The sequence below is a fragment of the Chanodichthys erythropterus genome, chromosome 14, assembly GCF_024489055.1.
Source record: "Chanodichthys erythropterus isolate Z2021 chromosome 14, ASM2448905v1, whole genome shotgun sequence".
Lineage (NCBI taxonomy): Eukaryota > Metazoa > Chordata > Actinopteri > Cypriniformes > Xenocyprididae > Chanodichthys > Chanodichthys erythropterus.
Window position 1 is genome coordinate 42966493 of NC_090234.1, and position 27611 is coordinate 42994103.

The window sequence follows — 27611 nt, forward strand, 5'->3', positions numbered from 1 at the left end:
TATGCGGAACAGTTATCTGTACGTGTGTTGTGCCTCGGCACAGCTCGTCAGCGCAGATGAATCTAATGCTTGCGGTCAGTCACCGCACCGGTGTGGATCACATATTCTATGTCTTGAAAATATGACCAATATAAGAATTTTCACTGGAAAATATCATCTGAACAAGTAAGTGTTACAGATCCCTTGTTTCCCTGGACTCCATTTCCCAGAATCCTCCTGTTCTCCACACCTGCACTCACTTCCCTCGTCAGTTCCTCATCATCACTCATCACCTGCACCTGGACTCTATTGTTAGCACTCCCTTTATATTGCACTCACTCCCTTCACTCCTCGTCCGTCTTGAATGTTGTATAACGTGTATGTTTGGTTCTCCTTGCCTTCTATGTATTAAATACTACGTGCAATTGTGGAAATCCGTATCTGCCTCTTCTCTACACCAGCATACCATAACAGAAAGACGGACCCAAGAAGTTGGATTTTCACAAAAAAAAAAAAAAAATGGAGACTTTCCCCAGCTCCCTGGATCCAGCTCCTCCAACACCTCTCACCCTGACAGCCAGCGATCGCCTTATCGGGCTCCTGCAGGTAGGTCGTTCGCTGGAGAGGTATGTGGAGGAGTTCGTTGAGATCGCTTATTTGTCTGACTGGCCTGAAGCAGTTTTGATCTCCCTGTTTTTGGATGGATTGGATGATGACACTATCCGTTTTGATGAACCTGTTTTTTGTTTCTCCTTAAGTGAAACTATCAATTTAATTTTGTGGTTAAATGGCTCCAAATTCTTTGTAGATGAGGTTCAGGATGAGTGTTGTCGTCCAGTCCATCCAGAAACACGGTTGGCCGGGCCAGTCAGTCAACCTCCGTCTTCCTCCGCATACCCCTCCAGCAAACTCCCTGCCTGCCCCATGCTGGACCCACATTCCTCAATTGGGTCCAGAAAGCAGCGGAGGAGGAAGCAGCCCGCTCCAGTGTCTCCAGAGCCCGCTCCAATATCTCCAGAGCCCGCTCCAGTATCTCCAGAGCCAGCTCCAGTCCCCACAGAGCCAGCTCCAGTGCCTGTGGGGATTTTAATTGTGTTTGAGGGCATGGATTGGCCCTCTGCTCCAGTCTCCGCAGAGCCAAGTTCTCCAGTCTCCTCCGAGCCAAGTTCTCCAGTCTCCGCCGAGCCAAGTTCTCCAGTCTCCGCCGAGCAAGCAGCGCCAGTCTCCGCCGAGCAAGCAGCGCCAGTCTCCGCCGAGCAAGCAGCGCCAGTCTCCGCCGAGCAAGCAGCGCCAGTCTCCGCCGAGCAAGCAGCGCCAGTCTCCGCCGCCGAGCAAAGTTCTCCAGTCTCCGCCGCCGAGCAAAGTTCTCCAGTCTCCGCCGCCGAGCAAAGTTCTCCAGTCTCCGCCGCCGAGCAAAGTTCTCCAGTCTCCGCCGCCGAGCAAAGTTCTCCAGTCTCCGCCGCCGAGCAAAGTTCTCCAGTCTCCGCCGCCGAGCAAAGTTCTCCAGTCTCCGCCGCCGAGCAAAGTTCTCCAGTCTCCGCCGCCGAGCAAAGTTCTCCAGTCTCCGCCGCCGAGCAAAGTTCTCCAGTCTCCGCCGCCGAGCAAAGTTCTCCAGTCTCCGCCGCCGAGCAAAGTTCTCCAGTCTCCGCCGCCGAGCAAAGTTCTCCAGTCTCCGCCGCCGAGCAAAGTTCTCCAGTCTCCGCCGCCGAGCAAAGTTCTCCAGTCTCCGCCGCCGAGCAAAGTTCTCCAGTCTCCGCCGCCGAGCAAAGTTCTCCAGTCTCCGCCGCCGAGCAAAGTTCTCCAGTCTCCGCCGCCGAGCAAAGTTCTCCAGTCTCCGCCGCCGAGCAAAGTTCTCCAGTCTCCGCCGCCGAGCAAAGTTCTCCAGTCTCCGCCGCCGAGCAAAGTTCTCCAGTCTCCGCCGCCGAGCAAAGTTCTCCAGTCTCCGCCGCCGAGCAAAGTTCTCCAGTCTCCGCCGCCGAGCAAAGTTCTCCAGTCTCCGCCGCCGAGCAAAGTTCTCCAGTCTCCGCCGCCGAGCAAAGTTCTCCAGTCTCCGCCGCCGAGCAAAGTTCTCCAGTCTCCGCCGCCGAGCAAAGTTCTCCAGTCTCCGCCGCCGAGCAAAGTTCTCCAGTCTCCGCCGCCTACGAGCCCTCAGCTCCAGCCGCCGCCTACGAGCCCTCAGCTCCAGCCGCCGCCTACGAGCCCTCAGCTCCAGCCGCCGCCTACGAGCCCTCAGCTCCAGCCGCCGCCGCCGAGCCCTCAGCTCCAGCCGCCGCCGCCGAGCCAGCCGCTCCAGCCGCCGCCGCCGCCGAACCTACTGCTCCTATGAACTGTGTTTTTGAACCCTCCAGCCCAAAGACTGTTTTCCCTCCCTGCCTCCCTCTCCCGCCTCCCATGTCTGTCTTCACTGAACCTTCACCTCAAGCCCCCTCGCCCAGATCTCCACCTCGGACCTCTGGGCGATTACCTACACCCTGGCTCCAACCTCCCTCTGCTCCACCGTTGCCCATCAGTCCTCCAGCCTCACAAGTCTCCATCCTGCCCCCGTTCACACCTTGGTCCCTCGTCAGCCTGCCTTCCCCTCTGGACTGCACTCCTCCGTCTCCGCTCCGTCCCTCCGTCCCTCGCTTCCAGTTGGCTTCCTCACTCCCCCTAGTGTTCACTTTGTTGTCTGTCGTCTGTGTTCAACTGCGGCCTTCTGGAGTCCCGGCTGCGCTTCGGTCGGCGGAGCCTTCGGTTCCGCCATCACCCGCCAGTCCTTCAGCGACGCCTGGGCTCAACGCCTCGAAGGCTTCGGCTCCTGACCCGCCATGGCTGCCCGCTGCACCTGACCCGCCATGGCTGCCCGCTGCACCTGACCCGCCATGTATGCCCGCTGCATGTCTGCCCGCTGCACCTGACCCGCCATGGCTGCCCGCTGCACCTGACCCGCCATGGCTGCCCGCTGCACCTGACCCGCCATGGCTGCCTTCGGCTCCTGACCCGCCATGGCTGCCTTCGGCTCCTGACCCGCCATGGCTGCCTTCAACCCCTGACCCGCCATGGCTGCCCACGGCTCCTGACCCGCCATGGCTGCCCACGGCTCCTGACCCGCCATGGTTTTTGGACCTGCCCTGGAGACCTCCACTCCAGTTTACTCCTTCCCCTGCTCCGGTTTGAGGTCTCCAGGGCGCCCGCCCCCCTCCCGGTTGTTACATCTACGGCGCGAGGACGCGCCTACCGGGAGGGGGAGGTACTGTTACAGATCCCTTGTTTCCCTGGACTCCATTTCCCAGAATCCTCCTGTTCTCCACACCTGCACTCACTTCCCTCGTCAGTTCCTCATCATCACTCATCACCTGCACCTGGACTCTATTGTTAGCACTCCCTTTATATTGCACTCACTCCCTTCACTCCTCGTCCGTCTTGAATGTTGTATAACGTGTATGTTTGGTTCTCCTTGCCTTCTATGTATTAAATACTACGTGCAATTGTGGAAATCCGTATCTGCCTCTTCTCTACACCAGCATACCATAACAGTAAGTAACATGTTTGCCACTTTTGTTCTGACCAATTGAGAGGAAAAGCATTAGGCCTATGCTGCCAATGATGATTAAATCTAACGATCGCTTAGCTCGGATCATGTCAAACCGTGCAAATTATGATTACTGTTACATTGTTCTCAAATTTTATTAGTTTTATTAATGTTAACAACATCAGCATTACGTGACTGTGTATTTGGTGTATATTACCGTTACCGTTCAATTTCTGTATCCACTCCACAGTCCAAAGTCTTTTGCTTTTTGACTACAGGTGAATCTCCAGTTGTCACTGATGATTGTCATTCGGATCTTTCTGGATTACAATCCGCAATCAAAACAAGTTTAATTATTTCAGCTGCTGTGAGAAAAGGCTATAAATGATCCGCTACAAGCAGCATCCTCACGTGATAAAACCGACTAACCTGGACAGGACTCCTTCCTTTCTGTTTACAGACACAGACGAACTGCTGCATGCTTGAATTTCCAGAGATATACAGAGATAGTATGTTAAAAGCATATTTTAGTTCATATTTCTGGTGTCTCAAAATAGCACAGTGTGGAGTCCTGCAGGAATCCATTTTAGGTTTGATCTTCTATATGCTCCCACTATGTGATATCTTTGAGAAACTCGGGATACCATTTTATTGCTATGCCGACAACACACAAACCTATATTCTGATCAAAAAAGTAAATGCAAATGTGTTAGACACTTTTGACAGCTTGTCTCCAAGATCTAATAGAATGGATGTCTTTTGGATGAATTTTTTCATCTCAATGAATCCCAAGACAGAAATCATTTTATCTGGGCAGTGTCTGCAATGGTAGTCCTAAAAACTAAACTTTTGAACAGTTCGAACCAAATATGAGATTGTGTGTTAACTTTGGCATCCTAATCGATAATGATCTTAAAGGGGCTATATGTAAGATTTTCACTTTAATAAAGCATAAAAATACACTGATATGTTTGCAGATATTTAAGAAACATGCTAAGTTCACCTACTTGTTTCTCAGAAAAACAATGCTACATCCAGATATTCTACTTTTAAATGTGCATTCCGTGTCGGAATGTCTGTCCTTGTTTTGGTCTGTGTGAAACTGCGTGCTGCCAGTAAAACACAGCGTATTGTAGCCATGGAAACCAACAAACAAATTGGGTCAGAGAATCACAGATTCTACCTGACCTAAAAAGCCTCTGCATCCATCTAAAAATCTCTATGAACGACAGCATATTAAAACACAAATAAATCAACTCATCAGCTTACAAGTCTCCTCAGCTTTCATTGTCAATTGCACTCCCTGTTGTTGTGTGTCCTCAAGCTGGCCACCCGCGTCTTTAAAGGAGGGGGAGGGGCAAACAATACTTTGAATTTGGGCTGCAGTACCTACTGGGTGTCATTCCTACATAGACAAATTACTGCTGTTGTCTAGTCTAGCTTTTTTCATGTATGTCATATTGAAAAAAGTTTAGCAGTTTTTATATTAGATACTCAAAAAGACATTCATTCTTTTATATCTTCTCGCCTAGACTACTGCAACTAGTGCGGAGTTGCTGTTGCTAGACTCTTGGTGCAGACACGAAAATATGAACACATTAGTCCCATTCTTGCCTCGTTGCATTGGCTGCCTTTTAAGATTCAAAATTTAGTTTAACATTCTGGTCTTGTATACAAGTCCATCAATAACCTCACTCCATCATATCTTGTAACCCTCCTCGTAAGTCATATTCCCTCCAGATCACTTAGATCTAGAGACATCATGTATTAAGATCATTATGTTTGTAGCATGATCCAGTACGTACAATATAGCTTATTTCAATTCAGACCTAGTGGCAGTGATACTATTATTACTATTACTCCAACTGAAAAAAGTCTTGTTCGTCCACTTGAATGTTCTCTAACTTCAATTCTGAAAAAGGTTTGGACAAGCAGGAACATTTACTCAAACAAGACTACATGGACTCTCATTGTAAAAGTAGAATGATATAGTTACTTACCAGTTTTTCCTCTGAAATGTATGGACAATAGGCCAATTTCACACTTCCGGGTTTTTGGCTTCCGGAACGATCCACGCAGTGTAAAAGTTTTTCCGGTTACAGTGATAGATAGCCTTGATCAGAACCAGCTCGGGAATCAAAGTCGTTTTATGAATTAAATGTCATGAAAATGTTTGAACGTTCTTGGTGAATTATTGGTGAGACTACAGAGCTCTCATTAAGAGCTAAATTTAATAAATAATTTGAAGTGATGGCGGTTAAACTGGTTATTCTTCGTGTATGTTTGGCTCGGCTGTGCATTATCGAGCTCCATGTGCTGTACAGACGGTGCCTGCGTCTCAAAGTGCATACTATCCATCCTAAATAGTAGTAATGTGTAATATTCAGTGCTATTTAGGGTGGATAGTATGCACATTGGGATGTATAGAGTGCTTTTAGCGACGTGCTGGGGAAATGATCAGCTGGAAGCTCCCTTATCACGCAAGGTCCTCTGATTCATGAAACAGGACCACTCGCACCCTGATATTTCTGGATATAAACATTACAGTCTATGATATAAACACTTCAGTCTCTCACTCATTTTCCTGTCGTCATCTTAAAGTGTGTATTATGCGCCGTATTATTGTGCTGTTGCAACATTAATGCAAAGACTGATAGTTGTACAATGTGGTGTTGGAAATTAATTATGTCTTAGTTTAATCATTTTAATTGATCAGGATTAGTTATAACATATGCTTGAATGTGGGATGTGATGCCATATGATATTAATACATGCTTATATTTTTAAAACATATTAAACTCACGACAATATTATCTCAATTTTATATCCCCTATTAAAGTATATATTGGGAGTTATTTTTTTAATGAATAAATTATATAAATAATGTTCGTCGTAGGTAATACGATCGGGGGAATTGCTGAATGAGTAGCTGCGTAGCCTTTACTGTATGACAGCTCGTAATAAATCCACCTGCTGGTAAATTCAAGCAACGGTCTTAGCGGCCGTACAAGCTACAAACCAGTAGAAAATAATTTCTTTGTAGATTATACAAAAGCGACTTGGAAAACAGACAAAACAGAAAAGGTAAGAAGCGATATTTGAGAAAAGAGCATATCAATCTAATAGCCGTAGACACATAGCGGAACTAACTTTACCCTGCGTCACGTGATTTCCGATTCTTGTGAAAAAGGCCTATTGAAGCCACTGTGGATCTGTTTATATTGGGCTGAACTCTCTGGCCAGCTTCTCTCAGTGAGAGACCATGATTTATGACATGGTCAATAAGTGTGGCTCTGATTTCATTTGAAACACGCGTATACCCTACCCTCATTCTACCTCTCCTCCTCCTCTTACACCTGGGCCTCCTCTTCCTCTTTGCCCTCCTCTTCCTCCCTGTCCACCTCTTCTTATATTTTCTCTTTCCACTATACCATTGCCCTCCAATCTATCCATCTCTTCAATCTCTTCTCCTCTTCCTTCATCCTCAGCTCTTCTCGCTCTGCCTCCTACATCTTCAGCTCTTCCTCCTACATCTTCAGCTCTTCTTTCTCTTTCTCTGTCAGTAAGACAAAAAAAAAAAAAGAAGTATGAGCAGTGGAAACAGAAGAGGTTTAAGAGTGAGAGGTGGTGGCCAGGGTAGAGGGAGAAGAGGAAGAGGACTTCCTCTTCTCCCTCTACCCTGGCCACCACCTCTCACTCTTAAACCTCTTCTGTTTCCACTGCTCATACTTCTTTTTTTTTTTGTCTTACTGTATCTCCTCATTTGTCTTCTTTGTTCTTCTTCTCTTCCCCTTTTGTAGTTATTGTAATTACGTAAGACAGCTCTGTGAACAATAAGGAAATTGGCTTTTTCTCTGTTGAGTGGATTACTCACTCATCAGATAACAATTTGGCGTTAATTGAAGACACAAGGTGTGCAACTGACTATTATACAATTCACAGAGTTTTGTTTGTTGTGTTTTGAAAATGGTACAAAAATGCTTGTGATCTTTGTGAAGAACGATGAAAAAGTTACAAATGTTTTTCCTGATATATTAAAGATTTGGTTGGCTGTATGAACTGCTGTGATACAATTTGGGATTTTTGTGCACAGTGTTTTGAGAAAATTATGCTTTTGATTTGTGATTTGTATGAAATGAAGGAGAATCTGTTTAGGACAATTACAAAGTGTACTGATCACTTTGTTAACTGTTTTGAGAGCTGTTTCCTGAGTTTGGAGAAATGTACCAAATCGATTGAGAAAAACTAATTATTAATTTACTATTAATAAATGTGTAAAGTTGCATTGAATGGAAATACTCAATAAAGTAGGCTAAATACGTTACCTCAGATGGTTGAATGGTTGGATTCCGATTCCGATTCCGATTTGCCGATTTTGGGTGCGTAAGATGTTAAGGATTCTATGGTCCAGTTAAGCAAGGCACACATTTAACGACTAGCTAAAACATTCTAAGACTGTGCTCAACATACACGTGATTGTTTCCTGCGACTGAAGCCGATTTATATACTTACACATGGAATTTGAACACCGACTGTAATTGCAGACTGAACGCAACTGGCTCTGACTGGACGCATTTGAGCACGATCAATAAAACTTTGAAAACATACAGCTTCATTAGTTAACATCAGACTTTATCTACTATCTTTTGACCCTGGCCCAGCTTAAAGGGTTAATTCACCCAAAAATGAAAATAATGTTATTAATTACTCACCCTCATGTTGTTCTACACACATAAGACGTTTGTTAATATTCGGAACACGAATTAAGATATTGTTGATGAAATCTGATGGTTCAGTGAGGCCTGCATAGCCTTTCTCAAGATCCATTAATGTACTAAAAACATATTTAATTCAGTTCATATGAGTACAGTGGTTCATATTGTGGTTAATATTATAAAGTGACGAGAATATTTTTGGTGCGCCAAAAAAAAAAAAAAAAAATAGACTTATATAGTGATGGCTGATTTCAAAACACTCCTTCAGGAAGCTTTGGAGCGGTATGAATCAGCGTGTCGAATCATGATTTGCATCGTGTGTCAAACCACCAAACTGCTTTGGCGCTCCGAACTAATGATTCAACACAAAAGATTCATTATGTTCCGAAGCTTCCTGAAGCAGTGTTTTGAAATCGGCCATCACTATATACGTCGTTATATTGTTTAGTTTTTTTGGTGCACAAAAAATATGCTTGACGCTTTATAATATATTGAACCACTTTACTCACATGAACTGATTTAAATGTTTTTGGTACATTTATGGATCTTGAGAGAGGAAATGTCATTGCTGGCAACAAAAATATTCTAATTTGTGTTCCGAAAATTAACAAAGGTCTTACGGGTGTGGAACGACATGAGGGTGAGTAATAAATAACAATATTTTCATTTTTGGGTGAACTAACCCTTTAAGACTTTGCCAGAAATGGCATACGTTTTAAAATAAACAACTGTTTATATTTGTCTTTTACCCACACATCAGAAATTTAGAAATTACAAATTTCCAATCAGGTCGAGTCTCTGTTACAACTGGCAGTCTCATTTTTGCCTTTATTTTGACCATCAAAAACTAAACATTTAGAAATTAAAGGTCCTAAATCATTTTAGTTATTTTACACTATGATAACGATGCGCTCATCACATAAAAAACATACTTGAGACTGTTCAAATATTTTACCATAAAGTGAAACATTTTTTCTGAATATTTTTCATAATATTAATTTTTGCTACTATATTTCTCTTCATTATAGCTTGTTATCCCGTATTCCTCTATCAAATAGTTAGTCTGCAGATGCAAACATATTATCAATATGGCTTCTACTGTTTTGCAGAACCACAATGTTATTTATCCACATCTTAACTACTAGGTCGCACGACAGCCTTATAGCTGCTTTCTCCTTCAACCATTATTATATAAATTTAAGTTCTTATGAATTTAAGTATCTAATGCCATGCATCCATTTAATGGATGAAAAACAAAACTTTTTGTAAGTTACATTCACTCCTCCTTCCCTACATGCCAATTCTTTTTGCATCAACCTTCTTTCCCTTCTGTCTGCTTCCTCCAGCCTACAATCTATTGTCTGGTTACATTTCACACACACACTGCTTTCACACAACATCCCCACATCGCAGTTATCTTCTTCAACTCATTCCCTTACAACCTTAAGTCTTATGACACTCAATGATCCTTCTCTCGGAATTTCACAAATTTTCCTATCTTGCATGCATTTTTGGCCAATGTATCATATTTTGCGAGCTTGCTCTGGGATTTCCCCATATTGGCTGTCCCGTACCCTTGTGGAATTCCCTTGTTGGCGCGCACCTAAATAATCTGTTGGACGTCTCCCACAGATCCGACTTTTCACCTAAAATTGGACAGGTTGAGCACCCCCACAGATTTAATCTCCTCAGGTTCCCCTGAACCCCAAAATTCTCTGTAGTCCACTGACTCTACAGGATCCCCTGAATCCAGAAATTTGCTTTAACCGTGTGATACAGTTTAAATTTCCCCTTTGGAAACATCTTAACTGTGTCCTAACGTGATTAAGTTTCCGGAATGTTTTGATTATGTTGCCTTCGCCCACAAAGTTTTAATTTCTCTTCCAGAAATAACTATGTCGCGTTTGCCCATGTGATCTCATTTCCCTTAGAAATCCCTTTATCATGTACCACAGAGTTAGCCAGACCAACCACTATGGTTCATCCCGTTTTCCAAATTTTACTCTTAATCACTCTTAATCACAAAATTTCAAAACTTCAATTCCCCATAAATTTTTTATTTATCTCTTACCAGAGAGTCGTGGTGTTCCCTTCTGTACCCCGGTGGTCGGCCCCTCATCCCTAAATTTATTCGAGTTAGAGCTGAAACTTGTGTTCAGGGTGATCAACCACTTCCCACTCTCGGTTCCAAAAGGCACATCCAAGGAATGCCACTCTTCTGACACCAAATTGTTGTGGCAAAAATAAAAAGGACTTTTACTGCATAAGAGACAAACTTGTCCATATGTCTTTCAAAGGTTTTATTTCTTGCAAGAAAGGTCAAACAGTCAACAGAAACACAAGTAGCTGCAGAGTGTAAACTGCAAAAAAGAGATGTGTCAAAAAACAACACACAAGGCTGTGTTGACAGCATTTTGACACATGTTGTGTAGGATTTTTAACACACAATGTGTAATAAAAAAAAATAAAAAAAACAGATTGACACAATAAATGTGTTATCTCCTGGGTGGGCAGTTTGTGTTTATGGAAATAAAAACAATACATATATTTCATATGGTAGCACATAAAAAGCTCTATGAATAATTAATAATCATTTATAACAATAAATATACATTATATATATTTCAATGTATTACGCGAAATATTAACGGCTGTTTTTGTCAGCCAATCACGTCACGTCTTTTCAAACTGCGGCGGATCACGCTCTTTTCTCTCTGGCCTGGTTTGAGGGGAATCGCGGTGCGTTGGACCCATCCTATCCGTAAGTTACAGTAGATAATACTTGTTAAAATGCGTAGTGCTGAAAAAAAAATCGATCATGGAAATGGTTAGCTAACAAATACGTTGTTAATTAGCTGGAAAGTGGCAACGTGCATCGAGCAGTGTACCGGTAGTGAATTAGCCAGGCAGAGCGCACTACAAGCTGTCCAGCACACCAGATCATTATAAACACATAAAAGAGTGCATTATAAGTGAAGAATTTAACGTGGAGCCTTTTTTTTTACTGCATCAGGTGCGTTCACAGTGCTCCTGTGATGTTTTTGCGGTTGACCGAGTGAAATGTTGTCTGTTCTCATCGAATTACTTTCTACGGTATGAATTTTCTTCAAGGACGTTGTTAGATTAACACTAAACTTATTTTCAAGAATTTGTTGATGTTGACAGAGATGAAGGTTTGACCGATTTCACGTCAAGCACAGGAGCCCTACCACAAATGCCGGAGAGTGCTGTCAAATCCAGGTAACGTATTTTGTTTTTGTACAGTAAATGCATTTTTAATGTGAGGATATTTTAGGTGACTTTTTTGGGGCAATATAATTTGCAATCCATGTTCTGTCTGTCTATCTAAGGCCTTGACTGTTAGGCCTTTAAATTTCTCATGATATACAGGTGCTGGTCATATAATTAGAATATCGTGAAAAAGTTCATTTTTTTTATTGTAAATTATTTTTAAAAATGAAACTTTCATATATTCTAGATTCCCCACATGTAAAGTAAAACATTTCAAAAGTTTATTTATTTATTTATTTATTTTTTTTTTTGATGATTAGTGCGTACAGCTCATGAAAGTACTAAATCCAGTATCTCAAAATATTAGAATATTTCCCAAGATCAATCAAAAAATGGATTTTCAAAACAGAAAAGTTCAAGTTCTTTAAAGTATGTTCATTTGTACACTCAATACTTGGTCGGCAGCACATATTATAGCAAATGACTTGCTCCTAGCACAAATTGCAGCATCAGTGAAGTGTGGCATGGAAGTGATCAGCCTGTGTCACTGCTGAGGCACTATTGAGCCTTCAGATCATCTGTATATTGTTGGATCAACTGTTTCTCATCTTTCTCTTGAAAATATCCCATAGATTCAGGGGTCAGGCTTGTTGGCTGGCCAATAAAACACAGTAATATCATGGTCAGCAAACCACTTTGAAGTGGTTTTTGCACTGTGGGCAGTGCAAAAACCACTTAAAGTCCTGCTGGAACCACTTAAAGTCCTGCTGGAAAAGGAAATCGGCATCTCCATAAAGCTTGTCAGCAGATGGAAGCATAAAGTGCTCCAAAATCTCCTGGAAGATGGCTGCATTGACTTTGCACTTGATAAAACACAATGGACCAACACCAGCAGATGTCACGGCCCCCCATATCATTACTGACTTCAGAAACTTCCCACTAGACTTCAAGCAGCTTGGATTCTGTGCCTCTCCAGTCTTCTCTCAGACTCTGAAATTATACTGTAGAGATGGTCATTTAATGAAACTCAAATGTAAATATTCTAATATTTTGAGATACTGGATTTCATGAACTGTACGCTCTAATAATCAAAATTAAAAAAAAAAAAAAAAACTTTTGAAATGTTTTACTTTACATGTAGGGAATCTAGAATATATGAAAGTTTCATTTTTAAAAATAATTTACAATAAAAAATGAACTTTTTCACAATATTCTAATTATATGACCACACCTGTACTAACTTGCAGCTTACTACATCATCTGACTGTTTGATAGATATTAGAAATGAATGTATTTTGTTGAGATCAATACTTTGTTCTTCAATTCTTTGTTCTTTGATTTAATCAGCAGTGGAGATGAACATCGAAGGGGACTCCAACAATGGCTGAAATCTTTGAGTGCTAATGCTGCTCGGATATGCTGGGTGTGGTAGGTCTCATTGCATTTCAGTCTTTACTTATTTTCTTCTTTTACATAAAGGGATAGTTCAACCAAAAATCATTTACTCACCCTCATACTGTGAGTTTCTTCTGTTGAACACAAAAGAAGACGTTCTTAAGAACGTTGGTAACAGGACACTTGATGCTATCCATTGACTTCCATATAGTATTTTTATATATATTTTTCCCAACTATGGAAGTCAAAGGTTACCGTCAACTGTCTGGTTACCAGCATTCTTTAAAAATATCTTTTATGTTCAGCAGAAGAAAGAAACTCATGGAACATGAGGGTGAGTAACAATAATATTTTCATTTTTTGGTGTAATATCCCTTTAAAATATTTTAATAGACAATGCAAAAGTTCTGATATTGTTAGTAACACTGATATATTTTGAAAATGTTTCCTCTTTTAAGCTCGATATTGAGTTTGGATAAATAACAGATGGAAAGACTGAGAAGTTGAAAGCTGAATCTACCCTGGAAAGGAGTAATTTTCTCTTTTAGAGGGGATGGAAGACCAAGCAGATATTATGTAAGTGTGAAGTCTTTACTTACACACACATCTCTTGTTTAATTTATTATGACAAATATTCATTAATATGACTTGACGTGAAGGAGGACAGATGCCGGTAATTGCCCACGTTGATCTCTGACTGCTTAGGTTTCTTTAGTGCAAATCTATGGTGCTGCTGTAAATACATAATAATGGTAATGGTACACATTCAAGTCTTAATGAAAAAAAAAAACCCTCTTCACTCTTACTAACTTATTTAACCTTAAAAACACATGCATTGAGTGTAAAATGAGGACGGTTTAGTCATAATAAATGAATAAAAACAAACTTCATGGTTGCAGCAGTTATTTGCCATCCTCTGTGGCTGGCTTGTCAGTATTGTAATATTGTGGTTATCACAACAACCCTAGGCCCATAGGCTAATCAGTTTTCATTAATTTTCAGATTAAAAAGTGCTACACAATGATGGTTGTTCTTGCATATCTTCTGCCACCGTTGCCTGGAAGTTGATGCAGTGTTAAATCTGAAATTTCATTCCTTCAATTTAATTTTGTACCGGTAAGTTTTACATGGACCGTTATTTTTGTAATGATGTCTTGATGCATTATAAACTCCTAAAATGTATTTATTTTTTCCCTTAACTCTTAGCGTGGAGCCAATATTGCATGACTGCAGCCGTTTTGAGACCGCATCAAAGACCAGACCACAGCCGATCTACACTGGAAGTTTGAAGAGCAAAACATGACAGTACATCAATGCAAGGATTGACAGAGTAACCATTCCTGTGGATGAGGGCCTGGTGTGCTGTGGACAATATATTCTAGGTGTGAAACTTGTCTTGTCCACCACAGATTAGTTTGGTCTTCTCTTTCTGAGACTGGAGCATCTAATATTGAAAAGCCACATTCTCTTCTTTTTAAAACTGACATTCCTACTTCCCGTGCTGCGTCTTTTGAGGCCCAAATATATTCTTCATCAAACACAACTATAGAAGATATAACGAAGTATTACTTCAATTAGTACACAATTACAATTTAACAATATTTCCAAGTGATTGTCATTGCAAAAAATTTCAAAATATGTGCCTGAATGTTTGTCTGATCTAAAATGTTTCTTTAAATGCATCCAAAAGTATCTGTCTGACTTGAGTTTATGAGAAATGTCATCCACTAGTCTTGTTACTTGTAAGTGTAATTGATGTTGGCAACACTTTGAATGAATACGGTCGTTAATGGCTAGTGCATTACAAATTAATTTGTTTCATGAAGAAAATTGACCAGCATTCTATAGATTTTGAAAATTGACTGTTATGACAGGTTTAAAATTGTTTATTTGTCTGATTTGGAAAGTTTTATCTTGTATCCAATACATTTATAAGTTGATATTATGTTATGAGAAATGTGTTAGTCTTGACTGTGCATGATTGTTTGTTTCAATCAATCAAGGTGTAGTTGTTGGTAACACTTTAATTGTATACTGTATTGTAGATAATAGCATTACAAAGCATTTGTGTCATCTAATCATCTAAATTAAGTTTATGAAATTGAGATTTAGAGCATTTTGTTGTGCCTCTGTGAATGCATTGTTCTTTACCCTGACAAAATGTGACTATAAATTAAATTAATAAAATGTGTATATCTTGTCTGTTTTATTTCAATTTTGTAGAATTACAAATGGGTGGTAATGTTTAAAATTGTTGTATGAACATTAATTAGAAATGATAATTTTCAGTTACACTTACTGTGTTTAAATGACACGATTGTGTGTTAAAATTACCGTACACAATTTGTGTTACAGTTTTTCTCCATTGGTTTGGCTCATTTCTTGAAACAGAAATGATATTCTCAAAACTCTAAGATCATTTGGCAAAACAGTCTTACAGTTCAGCACAACACTATAGCTCACTTGCAAAAGCTCGTATCTCTCCCAAAACTGTTCACTCATGCTTCAAAACTAAATTCCTTTCCCATATAAAGAGTCAGTGCCACAGAAATGGCAAAGATCCTTCTCAATTGCGTTGGCTCATTTCTCGAAACAGACCGGACATTCTCATCACTCTTGGTGCTTTTGCCAAAGTAACGTGGATGGTTCGGCACAACACCATGGTTCACCTGCAAAAGCTCATACCTCTCTTAAAACAGTTCACTCATGTGTCAAAACTAAATTTCTTTCTCATTTAAACAGTCAGTGCCCCCAAAATGCTTCGTCCCTTTGGCATTGTGTAAGCACTGCAAGTCAAAATGTTTAGATGTTTTGTCACAATGGCAGAGGACCATTGAAATATCCCTCATGTCCACCTTTCAGTCTCATAAAGTAACTTCCATACATCAGAGTAAAAAGAAAATGTATACAGCATAATATATTGTAATATAAACACACAAACAAAAAACACTGAATATTATATGCAGCCTACAGTGCTGTAAATAAAGCTGGCATTTCACAACCAACAGTTCTTCACTGGTTGCTCATTTCCTTCCAATGCCATTATTCTCTACAATAGCGTAAAAAAAGAAAACATCAAATCAGTCATACAGAAGAGTCATACACTACATTACAGACAATTACATAGGAATGTTCTATGTTCTCCACAAGTTACAGTTTTTTTCGATCGCTAAACGACAGTGAGCACAACTGGAGATACATGTGCAAAACTCTAACTACAGTCTGCACTACCAACAGTCACCTGAGCTAAACAGTTAACACATGGCTCAAAACAGGCTCAGTGCAGCCAAACACTATGCACAACCCTCACTGAGATAACCAACGCTATCTCACGACCAATTCGTACTTATTCTACGAGGTGGCTATTTCGTATAAATTCATACGACCTCACTCGTGCGAATTCGTACGATTTGTCTAAACCCCAGTGACGGTTAGGTTTAGGGGCATTGGGTTTGGGGTAGGTCATTCGTATGAATTCATACGAATTTGTCAACTCGTAAAATACATACGATTTAGCAAAAAACGTATGAATTAGTACGAGTGAGGTCGTATGAATTCATACGATTTAGCCACCTCGTAAAATACGTACGAATTGCCGTGAGATCGGGTTGAGATAACACACACTGTCACTCAGAACACACTGAAAGTAAAAACACTAGCATCAAACACCAACACAGAAAATACAAACTTTTCATCTTTACATTTTGAACAATTTCAGTGACTTCATACAAAGTAATATTTTCTTCAAAGAAAAGAGTGGCATTCTTTCACATGATTTATTTAAATTTTTAGAACATAATTCTTTAAGGTAAATGAAAATTAGCAGTTTGCTTCAATAGTCTGTAGTAATTTACAGAATTACAGTAATGAGTTACATATATATATGTGTGTGTGTGTTCACTAACAAGTCTAAAACAAGACACCTGCTTAGCCTTTCAGCTGAAATTGCAATGTTGGAAAGGCACAAGGCTGAAATCTATTCTGTTTTGAATGTGTGGTTCACAGTTTTGACAGCAGTGTGTTAGCATTTGAACAAAGTGCTGTAAATCCACAGTGTTGTGCAGGTTGTAGTTAAAGTCATGGGATAAGTGTGTAGAGTTTTGAAAACTGTGTTCAAGCAATGAAAAACGAACTAGAGTTTGGTCCACATGAACTGCTGCTGTGCAGACTGTAGTTAGAGTTTTGCACATGCGACTCCAGTTGTGCCCACTGTCGTTTAGCAATCGAAAAAAACTGTAAATATACTACTAATCATACTCCAGTGGTTCCAAACCTGGGGTACATGTACCCCTATGCAAAGGTACTACAGGGGGTATTTGACAGAAAGGGGAGGGGGAAAATCAACAATGACTAGACTTACTGAAATGTTACAGTAAAACCCACAGTATTACAGTTTTTTCTCAGTCGCTTTGGTGCATTTCTCACATCACTATTTACATTTGCACAACAGTTAGTTCAACCTCCACAACATTTAGTCATTTGTGCACATCATATAGCAGTTTCTCATTCCTTCGAACAAATTGCAAATGCGTTTGGACATGCATCAATTGCTTTCATACAACTCTCTGCTGTTTTATAACATTATCATTTGCTTATGTCATGTCAGTCAAAATTAACTATACTTGTGAATGCTGAATAGTCATTCCATATAAAACTAATAGTCCTCATTTCATTGCTTGAGTCATTACATACAAAAATGTTGAACTAGTTGTCAAAATCTGTCAAGCAAATTTTGCACATTTTTTAAAATCTTTTTTTATCTGAAAATGTCTACTAAATTGAACAGTTTCTCTCAGATGAATCTCAACTTTCACTTATGAGAAGGGGTGTGTGAAGCATTAGTTGCTTGCAACAAGCAACAAGCAACTTGCAACCAATGATAAGCCACTTCTCTACAATCACTGTCAGAGCTGAATCCCATAAACCCTCACTTTACAAGCGTATGAACCAAGCAGAACATAGTGTGTACCATTTCTACAATACTGTGACACAGAAATGGAAGGTCAGCCTCGTGGAAGAGGGGTGAGGGTGCGGGGAGGAAGAAGGAGGGGGAGGGGAAGGGGAAGGGGACAAAACAGGGGAAGAGGAAGAAGAGGCCAAGTACATAGGCAGATCCCTGATGAAATCAGGGCTACAATTGTGGATCATGTTGTCAATCACGGCCTCACAATGGCTGAGGCTGGTCGAAGGGTGCAGCCAAATGTTGGAAGAACCACTGTAAATTCAATTATTCAAACATTTCGTTGGGAGAACAATTGTGCATAAATGGACAGTAATTCAGCACTAAACAATCTGCACTGCACTACTGTCATTGTGTCATACATGAAGCTTGCAGTGGGACAAGAACTTGTCACTGTACATTTTACATTTAGACATACAGCTTTACTGCATCACACATTAAGTGTATTGTAGTGTACAGTAGTGTTACAGTAAAGATTTGCCATATGTACTGCAATATTGTTTACAGTTGTGCACAGCTCTACCCAAAGGGAGTTTATGTTTGTTGCAAATAAGGGTGTAATTTTTCTTTTGCACAATGCTGTGAACAAATTAGAATTGCAAAGAGCATATGCAGAAAAAATGTGAAACATACATATTCAGTGTTGTGTACTCAGTTACCTCACTAAATACAGTAATGTGTAACTTTTACTGTATTTTTCAAATGGCTGTGCAAATAGTATATAGTGCTGTCTTGAGCATTTTCAGGTAGTGTCACCAAGATCTGACTTTTCTGCATTGGAAAACATTGACAGAGTAAACTGTCATAATGAAAACATGACAAAGCCATTTGACTATCTTGTTCATAAACAATGGTGTCAGAACTTTTCATCTTGATGACACTGACACTTTCACTGACATGAATACTTGCTTTTGAGGAATGACCTATCCATTTTGAGCAAGTTACACGCTTTTGCAGGTTATCAACTAGGTTTTGCAGTTTGTACTAATTGTTTTGAGAACTGCATTAACTGTTGTGCAAATGTAAATATTGATGTGAGAAATGCACCAAAGCAACTGAGAAAAACTGTAGATAGATTTACATGGGAGGCACTAATTGCAGCTCTTTGACCCTTTTTCTTATTGTATGTTATATTCTTCAAAATAAGGATTATAATGATAATTGCATCATACAGTAAGCTGCAGTTTTTAGGCAAAATGTAGAAGTCAAATAAATCAAATACTTTCATACCTGGATTACCTGGATACACAAATCAGGTAAAGTGGGTACTGAAGCCAAACAAGTTTGGGAACCACTGCTTAATTGTAAAAAGGTTATAATGATGGACAACCACTAACTGACTTACAGTACATGTTACATGTTAGTCAAGTTCTAGTATCACCTGACTGTCAGTTGCTGTAATAGATTTATCAAATGTTCCAAGGATTCATATATGGTATTCATGGTATTATGTTCTTGACTAAGGGTGCGTTCACACTTGTCATGTTTGGTTCGATTAAAACGAACCCTGGTGCGATTGCTCTGTTAGTGCGGTTCATTTGAACATATGTGAATGCTGCCATCCGAATCCTGGTGCGCACCAAACAAGTGCACCGAGACCGCTGAAAAGATGGGTCTCGGTCTGCTTCCAAACGAACTCTGGTGGTTTGAATGATATATGAACGCAATACGGACCAAAGACATGTAAACGAAAGAGACGAGACCCTAAAAAGGACACAATCATCACGCATGTCGGTTTTTCTCATCATAGTGGCGAGTTTGCCCATCACAGGCATCAGACGCGCGTCTCCATACAGCAGTTCACTTGTGTCTGTGACGGATGGATTCCCGCCAGTGTTTTGACTAATTTACACATTTTATAAGCTCTTCACGAGTTCCTCAGCAAACAGCACTGTTTTGGATGTTCGGTAAATTCTGTCTCAAAATAGGCAATACGTCATAAAATCCGACCAATCACGCTGTGAATGTATCCCTATGCAATAAGGTTCGGTATCTTTTGGTTCGGTGATAAAATTTCCAATCTGAACGCTAACTGGACCAGGACCAAATGTTTTTTTTTTCTTCTTTGTTCCGGACCAAATGAACCAAACGAACCGAACTACAAGTGTGAACGCACCCTAATTTTGACAATTGAGCAGACTATTGTGCATGTGATGACTTACACAATGAAATGACGCTGACACGTTTTGGAGCGAATTAGACTGAAAATCAACAATCAGTTTAGATCAACAAGATCTATTCACTTGAAAATTGTGCTAAATGTAGGCTACCTGTACTTAATCATTTGCAAAGATGTACTGAGACATTGAGACATGTACTTAGACATTTGCAATTTTGATGAAATGAATGAGAAAATCAATTCTGTTGTGAACAATTGCCAAGTGGTTTGGAGGTTTGTTTATGTTGTTTTGAGAATGTAATTTCTGTTTCAAGAAATGAGCCAAACAAATGGAGAAAAACTGTAAGATGGATCGCACTGTGTTAAATTTGACACATTGTCCCTGAGCACACTCACCACATTGTTAAAATTCTGCACAACGTATCTCTTTTTGCAGTGTAAGACAAAGAATGATACTCACTGTAATCCATCATCGAGTGTTTTTAATCAATTGCATTTGCATTTTTTTTTTTTTTTGGTCAAATGATGAGGCATAAGTATGTTGAGTGTAGCATTTTAGAACAAGCTTATCACTTCACCTTCTTAGGATTTCTCATGTAAACATTCTTTATTCTTATAAAAATAGCCTGAATCACATTTAAAAAATCACATACAAATCATATGTTGTCATATGTTAATTGGCTTAATGTTTCATGTGTAGAAATTTTCTCTGAGTACGGAACAGAGCGCAAAAGTGTAGTGTAACTGCATCATCGGGAGAGTTTATGAACACATGAGCGACGTGCAGTGAATGATTGCCCTCTGAGTCATAATAACAGTTTTTGCAGAAGTAAAAACACAGGGAGACAGCACTGAAAGATTGCATATTTCAGTGGAAAATTAATAGTAAGAATGATTCTGTCTAATGAAATACTAACTCAATGATTTAAATATACCCTAATATTCACAAAGAGGTGTGCATGCAAATTTAGAGAAAATATGCAATTAACACCTCTGTGGGATGAAATGGAAAAGTAATATAAAAATTAGTGTAAAGAATTACTGTTACCAGGAAGTAATAAGTAAAGTAATAATGTTGCTTTTGAAAGGAGTAGGCCTAATGAGTAATGATCCCGAACATTGATGCTAGCATAAGTAGCCTACCATTTTACTTTATTTTTTTTACTCTGTTCTATTCCACAGAATTATACTCAATCACTACTATTAATTTTTACTACTATTTTTACTCTTTTATTTTCAGGTGTAAAGGTTAGGCCTATTGGTCTTGATACTGCAGTAATATATGGAGAAAACGCCACTTTGTTGTGCCATCTGACTAAGACTGATGAAAGTCTAACTCGTATTTTGTGGAAGAAAAAGACACAAGAAAACCCTGAAGACAAGATCTTCTTCGTCATTCATCCAGATGGCACAACTGAACAGTCAAATGGATTGGGGGACAGAATACAATTCATTGGGAACTTTGCAGAGAAAAATGGATCAATTCAGCTGCTCAGAATGAGGTTTCTGGATGAAGGGATCTACACATGCATCTTCAACTTAATTTACAGTGGGCCATTAACAACTGACATTAATGTCACAGTTTATGGTATGATGGCTTGTTTATGTTATTCTGTTACATAATGCCTACTTACATTCATATTTCTGTGTTTTGATTCCTAACCAATGATGGAACTCATGGAGTTATTTTAAATATTTCTTGCTTTCTTGCTATTTCTTGCTTACTTAACTGTCTTAAACAACTGTAATCCTACATAAATGGTTTGTGATAAACAAAGTTTCTCAATGAGAAATTAGTAAATGCTATTAGTAATTATTTATTTCAGTAAAGTAATTATTTCACAGTTCACATTTAATGATGCATTGAATTAATTCCTTTTTTTTTTCTATTTCAAATGCAGCTCATCCTGTGGTTAATGTGAAAGGGGAGGCACCTGTTGCTGGTCATTTAGAGGCTATGTTGGCATCATGCTTTGCCTCTAATGCATTGCCTGCAGCAGCAGTGATGTGGAGACTAGGAGATCTGGAAAACTTTCTGAGGACTGAAACCAACCATACAGTGCATCCCGATGGGACCATTACTGTTGTGTCCTACCTACTTGGTGTCCCATTCAAACATTTAAACAAAAAGAACGTCCAGTGTGTGGTGAAACACAAAACCCTAAGAGAAGACCTTGTGATGAACTACACAATAAACATTGATTGTAAGTATGTGATGCATCAACCAACAGCTTGCATACAAGTGAATGCTTTGTGCTTTTCATTTAAAATCCAAACTTGTTCCAAATCCAGCTTTTTGTGAAACAAAGACTTGTTTTGGAAGATTGTTTGATTGTTTTTTTGATTTGTAAAGAATGAATCTTCAGTTATTACAGTTAAAAAATACAAATACAAGATAAAGATAACCATAAACAAAATCATAAGAAGAAAACATTTTTGCTTTCTTGGTGGCACAGAAACTGAAAATTAAGCAATGATGCATTACATGAATTTACAATTCAGTAAATTATTCATTCAGTAGCTGCTCTGATGGATTCTGAGTTCATTTAGAGAAGGATTCATCAGACTGGTTCACACTGGGAAAACTCTGAAGTTTGAGTCTTTAAATTCTTTAAATGCAAATGAGCTGCTGCTCTCAAGAAGAGGGCGTGTTTCTGGAGCTCATGTTAGCAGCTCCAATTAACGATATGCAGTCACGCAGACTCATGTCACGCAGACTTACTGAAAATATCAGAAACCTTTTATGTATTATGTTGATGGGAGACACTCAAGAAGTAGTGACATGACAACATGTAGAATGAAACAGGATGAACGGTCAGTTGAATTTATGTAGCTGATGTGGAGTTAACTTAAAGTCACTGATTAGCATATTCTGTCATGATAATCTATAAATCGCCCATGTGGAAACAGTTGTAAGATGGCCACAGAGCCAGAAAATATATGCTGCATGAAGTAGTGGCGTAGCATCTGGGTATGGATGTGTATATGGGCCCGGCGGATTGGGGGGGAGCTATTACGGGCTTAACCCATAGTCTGTGAAAAAAGATGGACGATATGCGACGTTGTAATGTAATGAACCGATGTTGACATTGTAATGAACCGAATGTAAAACGTACGACGATGGGCGCTGACACGTTATGCAAAAACATCAGTTTGGAGCCTGGCCATGCACAGAAGCAATCGCCAATGGCGCCCGGAGGCTGCCAGATAATGATCGCCTGCTTTTTCCCGTCATGGCTAACGTTAGGCGTGTTATCTTAACTAATAACGCCCACATTAAATGTTACTGAAAAAAGCTCAGTGATCCATCAGATCCTGTAGGTTGGTTAGAACAGTTTACTGCTGAACAACTCATTTTGTCAGTGTGGAATAACACAGGAATCAAAAATTAATAGTTATAGAATATATTTTCAATCTCCCCTCCAAGCTCTGACAGTCCTCAGAGAAGCTGTCAGTCACAACTGTCAATCACGACGACATGCCCCATTTCTATAGCATCAAATTGCTAGCTAAAATCAAACTTATCTCAAAAACGAACAATTGAATATATATCGGCATGATTACAACTACCTTAAATGACCAAAACTATCTTTCGGAAAATTTTATTTGAAGCATAATTTATTTTTATGTTTTGACTCGAGTCTCGTTCTTTTGAATGGAGAGGGCAAGGTTTACTGCATCCAGCCACTAGGGGGCGATCAAAGAGCCTGCAGCCTCACTTTCCAGGACGTATGAGGCACACCCGGCTTAACCCTAAAGTATACTTCGGGCGGCCAGCGCACTGCACGCATCGTGTAATTTCCGTTATCAGGAGGGTTCGCGGACGTCCGCAAATTTGAGAGTGAATTGAGTGCTTGAAAACAAAAGTTTTTAAAAGTCCAAAAGTGTCTTTCCACGGCCAAATACTTTCAAAGGCTCGCACGCGTGTCTGTGCCGTTTATTTTATTTTATTTTTTCACATTTTTGAAATAGATCTACAATGCAAAGTCATGATGGAGGAGCGCATATAGCCTATAGCCTATTGTAGTGCTGTTTGTTGTCATTCCTAGAAATACCTTTTTTTTCTGCATATTTTAAAGTGATACTATTGTATTCATATTAAAGTCCTGGGACTCATTCGCATAAGACGCACAACCCCCCACCCACCAAAAATAAATAAATGTTTGCATATGGGCCTAGGGCTGACTTGCTATGCCACTGGCATGAAGATAGAACAGGTATAGTTTAGTTTATTTACGATTACATTATTTGTCATGCTGTCATCATGCTTTTATGACATGTTATTGCATTTGTGCTACATACTGTATTGCAATAACATGGCCTCACCCCTTTGTTGCGTTTTCTCGGGGGCAGGGTTAATGTTAATTTTAAGGTTATTGATGTCACCAAGCTCATCGTAGTCCCTAACAGCCATTTGCTGTAGTCCTTAATCAGCGAATTATTTAAAAGAAAATATCTCCCTTTGCATTGAACTTTGAGCATCATAACTTTGCAGATGTTGTTTATGCTCTAATAGCAACATTACACACTAACTAAAGTTAAAACAGTGAAAGCATAATCAACCACCCTTTGAACAATTTTAGTTTCACATACAGTAAATAGTGTTTATGGATAAATAAATATATAATTATTTTGTTGGTTTAATTTCTTTTCCTAGATCCTCCAGGGTCAGTGGTTATAATTCCTTACAGTGCAGCAAATGTTAAAGAGTTCAAGTGTATAGTCGATAGTAACCCAGAACCAACCAACTACACCTGGACTAGGTAATCTTTTATTTATTTATTTTTAAATAATTGAGTGTTACCCCTGACAGTTATCTGCTAACAAAATCTGTACTCTGTTCTAAATAAACTGTTGAATGGAGAAGCTTTGATCATTTCAGCCAAATTTTGTGTTTGTGCACTAAAATAGAAAATTATCATAAAAACATATTATCAATGCCTGTGATGCCAGCAACTTTTCTTTTCTTTTTCTCATCTGAATTGCATTGCAGCACTTAATATGTTGCATATCCAAATTTCATGAGTTTACTTTGACTTTACAGGAAAATCAGACCAATAATTAGCAAAAAGGAAATACATTATTGAATCAAAGGCATGTTTTATGACAAAGTCACCAAGCTTCTTAGCAACAGTTGTTATTCTGTTATCTAACCATTTTTAATGCCTGCGCAAAGCTGACAAGTTGCTTTTCCATTTTGTGGCTAAACTGTCAAGTTCACAGGTTTTAGAATTTTACTACTGGGAGTACTGCTAGGACTTAACTATTGGGACATATTTCCATGTGAAACGGCTTAAGGAGCAAGATTGATTGAAATAACTGCAACATGGTCATTTTCATATACATCAACTGAGTCATTTCACTTGGAAAGCAAGTTGTGACATTTTGATTTAAAGTTTAAAGGTCAAAAATTAAATGCATGTGTGTATCATTCACAATAAGATCAGAGACATCCGTTAATAAAATACATAGGTATCAGTGTTCATTTGGGCCCACTGACTTTGTTGTTTTTGATAAAAGCATGTGCCAAGTGCAAAGGCTGTAGGCTTAGATGCATGAAGCTTTTGTAGGTTTTAGAGAGAGACCGACATGGAAGTTTGAGGAGTTCTGAATGGTTGTTAAAGTGTTTATGGGCAGTTGCTAGTTTTCCAGATGTTGTCCAATCTTGTTTTATAGATATTTTACTGCTGAACATCATCATGTATTGTTATATACTACATTCATTGATCTTTCATATCTTTCCATTTTAACAGAGTGAATAAAAGTACTCCCTATTATGAAGGCAACAAACTTCCTGTCCCAAAACTGTCCCCTGACTTTAATGGCTTGTATATCTGTCAAGCTTCAAACCAGTATGGAAGCTCATCAGGTTCTCTATATGTAAATGTTCATACTGGTGAGTCTGTTTTTGTTTTTATAGTTTATAATATGTGTTGTTTGTTATTCTACTCTTATCCTATGAAAAAGGTTGTAGCATGCTCACTCACCATTCACAACAGAATTGAGAATGTTGTTTATTGTCTAACTGAATTGCTGAATTTTTACATATATGCATTTGGCAGTAAAAAAAATGTAAGCTACACATACAGATAAAACTAAAGAAAATGATTAAATGTCTTTATGTAGAGATTCCAAGCATTGATACTATGATTGCTTTGCATAACTGGATATCACTGTTATCATATTAAAGGTGCCCTAGAATTGAAAATTGAATTTACCTCGGCATAGTTAAATAGAGTTCAGTACACGGAAATGACATACAGTGAGTTTTAAACACCATTGTTTCCTCCTTCTTATGTAAATTTGGTTTGTGCAAAAGACCTCCGAAGAACAGGCAAATCTCAACATAACACCGACTGTGACACATCAGTCGGGATCATTAATATGTACGCCCCCAACTTTTGCATATGCCAGCCCATGTTCAAGGCATTAGACAAGCCATTATTAACGTCTGGAAGCTTTATAGCCACACATAGGCTTCTATAAAACTCATTCAGAATCAAATGTAAACATCCAAATAAATACTATACTTACATGACCTGATATGCTGCATGACAAACACTTTGTAAAGATCCATTTTGAAGGTTATATTAGCTGTGTGAACTTTGTTTATACAATGTATTATAGAGCCATAAGCTTGAGGGCGAGGAGCGCAAGCATTTAACTCCCTAGAGTTGGAGGTGTCGCCGGCGATACCACCTCGGTTTTTTTCTTACCTGTGTGAAAGAGACTCAAAATACTCTGTCAATGTTGCACATACACTTAAGAGTTATACACCATTTTAATCTGTGAAATATCTTTTTTTATTTTTGTACACTCAAAGTAAGTAACTTTGTGAATACTAATCACAAAAAAATTAGACTTATGTCTAAAAAAACGTTGAAATGTCAGGTTTTAAATTGTGTACGTCAAATCGAAAACAAAAATTCTCTGTTTATGTAATCTGTATGAAAAAAGAGCCATGTCAGACGCCTGCGATTCAGCTTATTATCAGCTAATGCGGCCACGCCCATGGAGCCAGCGCTATTCAGACGCAAATTCTGAGGCAATAAATGAATACATCGTCACAATCGTGTATTTATTATCTTCATAAGTGTTTATCTGCATGTTATAGCCATGGTTATCGATCTCTGGAAGCCTCTGTTAGGTCCTGGAATGTCACATGGTATGCCTGTTCTTCATTAGGAGGCATTTGTGGACTAATGTGCACAGAGCGCCCTCCAGCTGCAGGTATGAATTGAAAAAACAGTATCCAGCGCTCATAATGATAACAATAAATATAGAATAAAATATTACTCCTCTGTATAGAAAATTGATTTAAACATATGAGAATCCATCAATATTTCTCCAAATGTGCATGCTTTTAAGCATATTAAGAAATTATGGTCAATATAAGATTTTAAGAGTAAAACAGAGGTCAAAATGTCAAGCTTGAGTCTTAGATCTTTTTAATGATGTATAGTTTGTCAACTGCACATTAACATTTAGGCTATATAATAAAACAAATATAGTAGTATGAAATGCCATTGAGCCTCTGTGATGCAAAGCGTCTGAACATTTATGTTACCTCTATGATAGAGGTAACATAAATGTTCAGACGCGTTGCAGAAATATTAAAATAGAAAACCATTATTTGGTTAGAGACTTGAGACTTCTTATAAAAGCATTATAATAGTAATGCATCCAATCTTTTGACTGGTA

General features: G+C 39.2%; 1 protein-coding gene across 12 annotated transcripts in view; it reads left to right on the forward strand.

The window, feature by feature from the left end:
• Positions 1 to 27611, forward strand: part of si:ch211-141e20.2 (nectin-3) — a 52040-nt gene that overhangs the window by 1896 nt on the left and 22533 nt on the right. For 9 of the 12 annotated variants that reach the window (XR_010897061.1, XR_010897063.1, XR_010897064.1 and 6 more), the window contains exons 2-5: positions 21151 to 21498; positions 21812 to 22114; positions 24568 to 24673; positions 25664 to 25806. Coding sequence is in view for 3 of the 12 variants with exons in the window: in XM_067408568.1 (XP_067264669.1) it covers positions 21151 to 21498; positions 21812 to 22114; positions 24568 to 24673; positions 25664 to 25806 (900 nt within the window). In the remaining 9 variants the exon portion in view is untranslated. Of the gene's footprint in view, positions 1 to 2047; positions 3495 to 11351; positions 11446 to 12783; positions 12865 to 13289; positions 13408 to 13833; positions 13948 to 14037; positions 15020 to 21150; positions 21499 to 21811; positions 22115 to 24567; positions 24674 to 25663; positions 25807 to 27611 lie in introns of those variants that run through there. The other 3 variants (XR_010897068.1, XR_010897066.1, XR_010897067.1) reach the window with 3 other exon arrangements.